Source organism: Barbus barbus, assembly GCF_936440315.1.
Source record: "Barbus barbus genome assembly, chromosome: 39".
NCBI lineage: Eukaryota > Metazoa > Chordata > Actinopteri > Cypriniformes > Cyprinidae > Barbus > Barbus barbus.
Genome location: NC_136717.1, coordinates 27,191,575 through 27,202,227, shown reverse-complemented (window position 1 = coordinate 27,202,227; position 10,653 = coordinate 27,191,575). Strand labels below are relative to the sequence as shown.

The 10,653-nt window shown below is 38.7% G+C and overlaps 1 protein-coding gene across 1 annotated transcript; it reads left to right on the top strand.

The window, feature by feature from the left end:
- Positions 1 to 5,796, top strand: LOC306858785 (transcription factor ETV6-like). Its single transcript, XM_079399506.1, has 5 exons — positions 1 to 654; positions 2,444 to 2,917; positions 4,302 to 4,444; positions 4,886 to 4,986; positions 5,319 to 5,796. Exons 2-5 carry the CDS (start codon positions 2,701 to 2,703, stop codon positions 5,419 to 5,421), a joined length of 564 nt encoding a protein of 187 aa, XP_079255632.1. The 5' UTR covers positions 1 to 654; positions 2,444 to 2,700; the 3' UTR covers positions 5,422 to 5,796.
- Positions 5,797 to 10,653: the final 4,857 nt, after the last annotated feature.

The following is a 10,653-nucleotide window of genomic DNA, read 5'->3' as shown; positions in this document are numbered from 1 at the left end:
GTGTGTGTGTGTGTGAGAGTGTGTGTGTGTGGACATCTTTTTTGAGAATCATTTCCTTGAAGTTCTTTCAGGAAGCTCTTTAAAATAGGATGCACAATTTTCATGAGACAACATGAAGACTGACGACTTCCTTCAGATGATTTAGAGCGTGGCTTTTTATTTTTATTTATTTTATTTTTAATTAATTTGTTTATTAATTGATTTATTGTTCATTTACTTTATTTACTTCATAAAATCACGTTTATTTTATTAATTTTAATTTTATTCATGTATTTGAGTCATTAGTATAACTAATGTAATAACTTAGTATAAATTTAATTTAGTTTTTCATTTATTCATTCAGTTAAATATTTATTTTGTTTACTATTATTTTTTCATTTTTATTTTGCAGATGTCAGGTGTGGGGCATTGCACAGTTTCAGATGCATGATCACGCAGCAGTGTATTGAAGACGTGTGTGTGTGTGTGTGTGTGTGTGTGTGTGTGTGTGTGTGTGTGTGTGTGTGTGTTGTTGATTGACAGGTGATGTTCTGTACGAGCTCCTGCAGCACATTCTGAAGCAGAGAAAGCCTCACTCGCTCTCATCGCTGTTCTTTCCCATCGGCTCCTTCCACTCGCTGAACGACGCACCGCTGCAGACGCACAAACTCGAAGGTGAGCTGCTCTTCTTCTGCTTCCAGGAGCGATTGTTTAGGCTGAAAACACTGCTGTTTAACACGATCCCAGAGGAAGTGCCTGTCTGGAATGCTGACAGAGAAACCGGTCTGACGAGGAAGCGCTGCTGTAGTTAATCAGCCGTTTGACGAGTAAAAGAGACCAACAACAGGAATATATGAGAAGTCTTCCTGAAAGAAGATCGCATGCGTCACATGATGCATGTAAACACATGTTCACCCTCAGCAGAGTCATGTCAGAACATCACAGAAGATCTCCAGAATCTGAAGGAAGGTCTCTGGGATCCTCTTGTGGTGCAGATGTGAACAGCAGGCACTTCTGCAAAAACCAGATCACACACAGATATTTTATACATTAAAAGTGTCATTTATAATGTTACAAAACATTTCTACTTCAAAAAAAGCTGTTCTTTTGAACTTTCAATTAACATGTGAATTTTTCATGACACATTCTCAACAAAAATATTATTTAAAACATAAAGCACTTAAAATCTAAAATTTACATAATTTGCAATAATTTACTTAAAATATTTTGATATGTTAAGATTGTTTTTTAAATAAGGTTTTGAAAACAACATATTTAATACACTCTTGTTGAAAAGTTATTATGAGGTAGATGTGTTCACACACTTTCACATGGTGTTTGAACTGAAATGTGTTGGCAGTGAATTTTGCATCTGGTGACCCCCCTTTAAAGGATAAGTTCGCTTTCCTGATCATTTACTCACCCCCGTGTCATCCAAGATGTTCATGTCTTTCTTTCTTCAATCGCAAAGAAATTTAGTTGTTTTGAGGAAAACAGTCCAGGAGTTTTCTCCATATAGTGGACTTCAATGGTGGCCAACGACTTGAACGTCCAAAATACAGTTTCAGTGCAGCTTCAAAGAGCTCTACACGATCCCAGCCGAGGAATAAGGGTCTTATATAGTGAAACGATCACTCATTTACTAAAAATCTCGTTCAGGGGGGTAAAATACGCATGTTTGGTGGGGTTCCCCTGGTAAAATTGGCATTTCAAGGGCTCAATATCATGTTTTTGATGTCACTTCAACCCGCGGCAACAGCCCAAATCAACACTGCCTCTAACGTGTTAGTCTTTGAATATGCCAAGCAGTCCATTAGTGACCTCTCCTGGACTGGTTTATACAATCCTTTACAACAGAGAACAGAGAAAGCTAGTGCACTGATCTCAAAGTGTGGTGCGCAGAGGAATCACTGAATTAAATATAAATTCAAGTTAAAACACTTTTAAAATGTTTGCTAGGTGATGCCTGTTCATTTTTTTTTTTTGGATCAAGTACTGTATATTTTTTACTTAAGTACAGTAGTTTTTTTTTTTTTTTTACGTAAGTACAGTACAGTTTTTATTGAACTTTTAGGTACAGTAGGCTACATTTTAATGTAATAATTTCAGTTTTTTATGCACCTGTATGTAAGCACAGTGCAGTGTTAATGTTCAAACTGTATTTACAATGTTTAAAAAGTGGCCGACAATAATAAATATTCGTATTAGGAATAAAACTGCCTCGTTTTTGAACCGTGCAGAGCTGTAGCTGAATAATTCGGCCTACGCTGCTGTATTTTAATGTTGCTCATTATGGTGGTACTTGGAGAGCCACATATTTTCTGAGGTGGTACTTGGTGTAAAAACAGTTTGAGAACCACTGAGCTAGTGTTAGAGGTCTTTTTATATATTTATATACTTTCATATTTTTATATCAGCTGTTCATGTTAATCTGATGTTGGCTGTCTCTCTCTCTGTGTGTCAGAAACGGTACGCCGGCCGCCGCGCGCCGCAGACACTCATTCCCTGCATCCGCCGACCATCGAGCTGCGCCATCGCTCACGCTCGCCCCATCATCTGCCCACGCCGCTGCGCTCTGCCGAGGACCTCCAGCAGGCGTCCGCACAGCTGCCCGACAGCAACCACCACCTGCCGGACGACGTGTATCCGCTGTCCGTGTCTCCGTCCGCGGGTAACGGCCACTGTGTGCTTCAGGAGGAGCCGCCGCGCGTCATCCAGCTCATGCCCAGCACCATCATGCACCCGCTGCTGAGCCCCGACTTCAGGCACGGACGCGGCACGCCTCAGGAGAACGGCCGCGAGGTCAAAGTTCAAGCGCACTTCACCCATCAGACGCCTCTCCAGCTCCCCCTGCAGGACGAGCGTCACTACCGCAATCACATCATCATGCCTGTCTCTCCGCCAGAGGAGCAGGCCACGCCCATCGGCCGCATCGCAGGTGAGACCCCGCCCCCCTCTGCTGATTGGTCAATGCTGGCTGATACATAGAGACAGATACATAGATGCAAACTCCTCACCTTTCAGTGGCTATGTTTCCATGGTCATCAGTAATCTAATTATTTACCTTATTCTGAATAAGACTATTATAATTAAGGTTTTTACATTTAGAATATTCCTTTCATGTTCCTTATGTAAGTGAGGATAGCAAAATAAAGTAAACTGTGACATATTATACCCAAAAAATCTTCATAAAGTGGACTACCAGTAAAATTTGGGATCAAAAATTTGAGCTGAGCATGTTTTGCTGAAGTGTTTTTCTTTAATTGCTAATGTGATCTTTTTCCACCACAGACTGAACACAATGAAGCACTGCTTGGTGATTGGTTGAGCTAAATTGGCTTTATCTGTCTGTGTTCTTAAATTTAACATCTGACAGCTATTCAACCCAATTCATTACATACCTTTCTATCAAAGTTATCTGACATTATCAAGATCAATTTGTTCTGACACAGTTTAAAGGGGACCTATTATGCCCCTTTTTACAATAAGTCTCTGATGTCCCCAGAGCATATATGTGAAGTTTTAGCTCAAAATACCTTACAGATCATTTTTATAGCTTGTTTAAAATTGCCACTTTTATGATATTCAACAAAACGCGCTGTTTTTGTTTCTTTCCCTTTAAATGCAAATGAGCTGTTGCTCCCGGAGAAGAGGGCGGAGCTTCAAGATCTCAAGCTCTGGCAATACCAGGCTAGCCTTTGCAAATAAACACTCCACTATTAGTTTATAAGGTTTAACAACAGTACAGTTTAATATTGTACTAATTTACTGAGGTTGCATCTTTCTTCATTTACAAAAATTATGATAATTTGGTGGATAATTTAAAATGAATCACCTATATTCTGACGTAAAATTAACGATTACTTGAGGGCGCTCTACGACCATTATCATCTTATCTGAGCGCAAAACGCTGCTCGGGAGAGTTTCAAGATACTAAAAATAATAAATACATAAAATTATGACCTTGTTAATGTGTATTTATATTTGTTGACAGTATTTTAATAGTAGGGTATTTAATGATTATGAACATAGAAGCATTACAAAACAAATGAATGATATACCATCGATGAAACAACAAAGCTGACTCAGTCATTTTGAGTGTTACTGCTTTTAATATTATTTTCTAAAGTAAGGTACATGTAATATAGAAGTACATACTGTATGTGACGACACAACTCCAAGTATCACGTGCAGTGTAGCCTACAGTAGGACTATCAGTCCTTCCTAATATAGTGCACTTAACTTCCATACACTATATAGGGATTAGTGAACGAGTGAGCGATTAGGGAACAGCTCGTGATTGTGATTGTGTTGTGTGTCAGACTGCAGGCTCCTGTGGGATTACGTCTATCAGCTGCTGTCGGACAGTCGCTATGAAAACTACATCCGCTGGGAGGACCGCGATACCAAAGTCTTCCGCATCGTGGACCCCAACGGCCTGGCCCGTCTGTGGGGAAACCATAAGGTACCAGACGCCCAGAAAACCTGCCGAATAATAACAATATAAATTAAATTAAATATCAAAATGAAAATAAAATCATTAGAGTAAATTAAACAAAATTAAAATTAAGTTTAATTATAAATTTAAATAGTATTTACTATTAAAGATAACAGTATATTAACTATTACATTAAATTTAATAAATTCAAAAAATAACATCAAAATGAATTAAAATAAAATTATTAAAACCGTTTATTACAAATGAAATAATAATAATAAATTTAATTAAACATTAAAATAAATCAATAGCATAAGTTAAATGAACTAAAATCAATTAAAATAAAGTTTAATTACAAATTTAAATAAATTATCAAATATAAAAATAATATATTAAATATATATTATTCCTGAGCTGAAATGCATCAGGATCTGTTGACATTAATGTTGTGATGTGTTGCTCACACAGAACAGGACCAACATGACGTATGAGAAGATGTCACGGGCGCTGAGACACTACTACAAACTCAACATCATCAGGAAGGAGCCGGGACAGAGACTGCTGTTCAGGTCAGTCAGGAGTGTGTGTGTGTGTTTATATACCGGTGGGGACTTAAACCTGAATACACACAGACTCATGGGGACTTGTGTCACGGTGGGAACCTAAATTGAGGTCCCCACGGGTAAACAAGCTTATAAATCACACAGAATGAAGTTTTTTTGAAAATCTAAAAATGCACAAAGTCTCCTGTGAGGGCTAGGTTTAGGTGTAGGGTTGGTGTAGGGCAATAGCACATACAGTTTGTACAGTATAAAAACCATTACGCCTATGGAGAGTCCCCATAAACCACAAAAACCAACGTGTGTGTGTGTGTGTGTGTGTGTGTGTGTGCGCGCTGCAGGTTCATGAAGACCCCAGATGAGATCATGAGTGGGCAGACGGATCGTATGGAGCACCTGGAGTCGGACACAGATGATCAGATCTATGTGAAGGAGGAGTGCTGAGCCGAGCCGCTCCACAGCATGAACTTTTAAAGCCACAGATGCCTCGGTCGGTCCGCCTGACCTTTGACCTCTGTGTGACCTCCAGATCACGGAGGGTCTGCACTGCGCTGCTCTCAATCTGTCAAAGCCCATCCTACTCGCTGTTTTTTAGTCTTATACTTAAGCAAACTTCACGGTGACAATCATTTTAATGACAAACGATGCTCTTTGTTCAAATCAGATCTAGAAATTGTTGGTGCAGCTTTTTTTTCTCTTTGGTAAGTATATTGTACGAAGACCTGTTGTGATTTATATAAACATGGGATTACTAGAATGCTGGTGAAAATGTGATTCAATTCAACAATAAATTTTACTAAGTGACAGGTATGTTTACTGAATTTGTTTTGTCCATTTATTTGCATACTATATATATATATATATATATATATATATATATATATATATATATATATATATATTTCATTTGCAAAAACAGATAACTCCGTTTTTAACTATTTTCAAAAATCATGTTTTTTCATTGTGCATTCCAATTAATCTCAATCAAACTGCAGTTGGGTTATTTTGATTTAAGTAAAAATAACAAAAATAAACAATAAAACAATAAAAACATGATAACATAATAAAAAACATGATTTTTGAAAATAAAGTTATCTCTTTTGCAAATAAACTCATTTTATATATATATATGTATGAATGTATGTTTTTTTTATTAATGCATTAGTAATATATTATTTTTTGTGCTAAGCTAATTTCAGTCATTGAAGTGAACCACACAAGTTATGCCACTTTAAGTGCGTTTCAAAGTGAATAATGTTTCTTAGGAAGCACATTTGATCTGTTCCTCCAAACATCAACACGTGAAGAGAGCCAACAACGTTTCAATACAAAATTCATTACATTTTTCAAATTAAGGATTTTTTGGATTGTTTTGATTTAAATTTATTTAAAATGTTTTATTTTACAGATTTTATTTATTGGTTATTTAACTTTATTTATTTGATTGATGTATTAATTGTGCAGTACTACCAAAGAAATCTCTAAACATATTCACTGTATTCTGAGAAAGTTTACTAAAGTAAAGGAGACATTGAGAAGTTATTGAGTCACTGTAATCAAACACTTTAACTTTATTAACTCACATTATGTACACCATGATGGTAAACAAACAAACCAAAAAGAACAGGGTGTTAATAAACAGCTAGTTAGTGGTTTGTCAGTAGGGATCGAGGATAAGCTGATGCTAATGTTCATTGTGGTTTGTTTATAACGCAGCTGCTGTTGCATCACAGTCAACTAATGAATACTCGAAATAAAACGACACTGCTCAGACAGTCATTTTATACAGGGAGTTTTTAAGGTAAACGCTTCCTGGTTTACCTAAACAAAGCCTTATTTTTGATTTGAAACTCTTTTAGTGAAAATAAGCGGTATTAGCATGCAGGATCAGACGCGACCGCACGATGGCGCCACACGCACACACAAACAGTACAGTACAGATGCAGTATGAGGCGCCACGTAGGCAGGGTCAATGCAGCTAGCTATCAGGAGATTTTGGAGCACTTCATGCTTCCATCTGCTGAAAAGCTTTATGGAGATGAAGATTTCATTTTTCAGCACGACCTGGCACCTGCTCACAGCGCCAAAACCACTGGTAAATGGTTTACTGACCATGGTATTACTGTGCTCAATTGGCCTGCCAACTCTCCTGACCTGAACCCCATAGAGAATCTGTGGGATATTGTGAAGAGAAAGTTGAGAGACGCAAGACCCAACACTCTGGATGAGCTTAAGGCCGCTATCGAAGCATCCTGGGCCTCCATAACACCTCAGCAGTGCCACAGGCTGATTGCCTCCATGCCACGCCGCATTGAAGCAGTCATTTCTGCAAAAGGATTCCCGACCAAGTATTGAGTGCATAACTGAACATAATTATTTGAAGGTTGACTTTTTTTGTATTAAAAACACTTTTCTTTTATTGGTCGGATGAAATATGCTAATTTTTTGAGATAGGAATTTTGGGTTTTCATGAGCTGTATGCCAAAATCATCAATATTAAAACAATAAAAGGCTTGAACTACTTCAGTTGTGTTGTAATGAATCTAAAATATATGAAAGTCTAATGTTTATCAGTACATTACAGAAAATAATGAACTTTATCACAATATGCTAATTTTTTGAGAAGGACCTGTATATGTATGTGCGAGTGTTTATAGGTGTGTCTGCATGGAAGTTCATATGTATGCGCGAGTGCTTTATGGATGTGTATGCCCGCGCATCGAGTTTATATGTATGTGTGAATGTTTATAGGTGTGTCTGCATGGATGTTTATATGTATGCGCGAGTGTTTATAGGTGTGTCTGCATGGACGTTTATATGTATGCGCGAGTGTTTTATGGATGTGTATGCCCGCGCATCGACTTTATATGTATGTGCGAATGTTTATAGGTGTGTCTGCATGGACGTTTATATGTATGCGCGAGTGTTTTATGGATGTGTATGCCCGCGCATCGACTTTATATGTATGTGCGAATGTTTATAGGTGTGTCTGCATGGACGTTTATATGTATGCGCGAGTGTTTTATGGATGTGTATGCCCGCGCATCGAGTTTATATGTATGTGCGAATGTTTATAGGTGTGTCTGCATGGACCTTTATATGTATGCGCGAGTGTTTTATGGATGTGTATGCCCGCGCATCGAGTTTATATGTATGTGCGAGTGTTTATAGGTGTGTCTGCATGGACCTTTATATGTATGCGCGAGTGTTTTATGGATGTGTATGCCCGCGCATCGAGTTTATATGTATGTGCGAGTGTTTATAGGTGTGTCTGCATGGAAGTTTATATGTATGCGCGAGTATTTTATGGATGTGTATGCGCGCGCATCGAGTTTATATGTATGTGCGAATGTTTATAGGTGTGTCTGCATGGAAGCTTATATGTATGCGCGAGTGTTATATGGATGTGTATGCGCGCGCATCGAGTTTATATGTATGCGCGAATGTTTATAGGTGTGTCTGCATGGACCTTTATATGTATGCGCGAGTGTTTTATGGATGTGTATGCGCGCGCATCCAGTTTATATGTATGTGCGAGTGTTTATAGGTGTGTCTGCATGGAAGTTTATATGTATGCGCGAGTGTTTTATGGATGTGTATGCCCGCGCATCGAGTTTATATGTATGTGCGAATGTTTATAGGTGTGTCTGCATGGACCTTTATATGTATGAGGCGAGTGTTTTATGGATGTGTATGCCCGCGCATCGACTTTATATGTATGTGCGAATGTTTATAGGTGTGTCTGCATGGAAGTTTATATGTATGCGCGAGTGTTTTATGGATGTGTATGCGCACGCATCGAGTTTATATGTATGCGGGAATGTTTATAGGTGTGTCTGCATGGACCTTTATATGTATGCGCGAGTGTTTTATGGATGTGTATGCGCGCGCATCCAGTTTATATGTATGTGCGAGTGTTTATAGGTGTGTCTGCATGGAAGTTTATATGTATGCGCGAATGTTTTATGGATGTGTATGCGCACGCATCGAGTTTATATGTATGTGCGAGTGTTTATAGGTGTGTCTGCATGGACGTTTATATGTATGTGCGAGTGTTTTATGGATGTGTATGCGTGCGCATCGAGTTTATATGTATGCGCGAGTGTTTATAGGTGTGTCTGCATGGACGTTTATATGTATGTGCGAGTGTTTATAGGTGTGTCTGCATGGACGTTTATATGTATGCGCGAGTGTTTTATGGATGTGTATGCCCGCGCATCGAGTTTATATGTATGTGCGAGTGTTTATAGGTGTGTCTGCATGGAAGTTTATATGTATGCGCGAGTGTTTATAGGTGTGTCTGCATGGAAGTTTATATGTATGCGCGAGTGTTTTATGGATGTGTATGCGCGCGCATCCAGTTTATATGTATGTGCGAGTGTTTATAGGTGTGTCTGCATGGAAGTTTATATGTATGCGCGAGTGTTTTATGGATGTGTATGCCCGCGCATCGAGTTTATATGTATGTGCGAATGTTTATAGGTGTGTCTGCATGGAAGTTTATATGTATGCGCGAGTGTTTTATGGATGTGTATGCCCGCGCATCGAGTTTATATGTATGTGCGAATGTTTATAGGTGTGTCTGCATGGACATTTATATGTATGTGCGAGTGTTTATAGGTGTGTCTGCATGGAAGTTTATATGTATGCACGAGTGTTTATAGGTGTGTCTGCATGGAAGTTTATATGTATGCGCGAGTGTTTATAGGTGTGTCTGCATGGAAGTTTATATGTATGCGCGAGTGTTTTATGGATGTGTATGCGCGCGCATCGAGTTTATATGTATGTGTGAGTGTTTATAGGTGTGTCTGCATGCAAGTTTATATGTATGCGCGAGTGTTTTATGGATGTGTATGCCCGCGCATCGAGTTTATATGTATGTGCGAATGTTTATAGGTGTGTCTGCATGGAAGTTTATATGTATGCGCGAGTGCTTTATGGATGTGTATGCCCGCGCATCAAGTTTATATGTATGCGCGAGTGTTTATAGGTGTGTCTGCATGGACGTTTATATGTATGCGCGAGTGTTTTATGGATGTGTATGCCCGCGCATCGAGTTTATATGTATGTGCGAGTGTTTATAGGTGTGTCTGCATGGAAGTTTATATGTATGCGCGAGTGTTTTATGGATGTGTATGCGCGCGCATCGAGTTTATATGTATGTGCGAGTGTTTTATGGATGTGTATGCGCGCGCATCGAGTTTATATGTATGCGCGAGTGTTTTATGGATGTGTATGCGCGAGTGTTTTATGGATGTGTATGCGCGCGCATCGAGTTTATATGTATGTGTGAGTGTTTATAGGTGTGTCTGCATGGAAGTTTATATGTATGTGCGAGTGTTTATAGGTGTTGTAACGCTCTGACCCGGATAACTCTTAAAATCCATGAAATGAAAGAGACGGAAAACGGAAACTTGGTGTCCCACACATTTTAATGGTTGGTACTCTTAAACGCTCTCCTCTCATACATGAGAGATTAACTCTTTCTTGGCGTTACAAACAAAAGTAAAGACAAAATAATAACAAGACGGTAGAGCGGAATTATCATCCGTGGTGGTTCTCATTTCAGTCACGTAGTCCTTCTATGTCATCACCATATAGTGCACGTTATAAATTAAGTGATCAGTCTCTTAAAGGGCACACCGCACAATAATGTGATGCATGCAAATACATAGT

Bases quoted from the DNA above. Each gene is read 5' to 3' on its own strand.
- LOC306858785 (XM_079399506.1), top strand. From the start codon at position 2,701: ATGCCCAGCACCATCATGCACCCGCTGCTGAGCCCCGACTTCAGGCAC. The intron at 4,445-4,885 runs GTACCAGACGCC...TTGCTCACACAG, and splicing joins GTCTGTGGGGAAACCATAAG to AACAGGACCAACATGACGTA. The intron at 4,987-5,318 runs GTCAGTCAGGAG...TGCGCGCTGCAG, and splicing joins GGACAGAGACTGCTGTTCAG to GTTCATGAAGACCCCAGATG.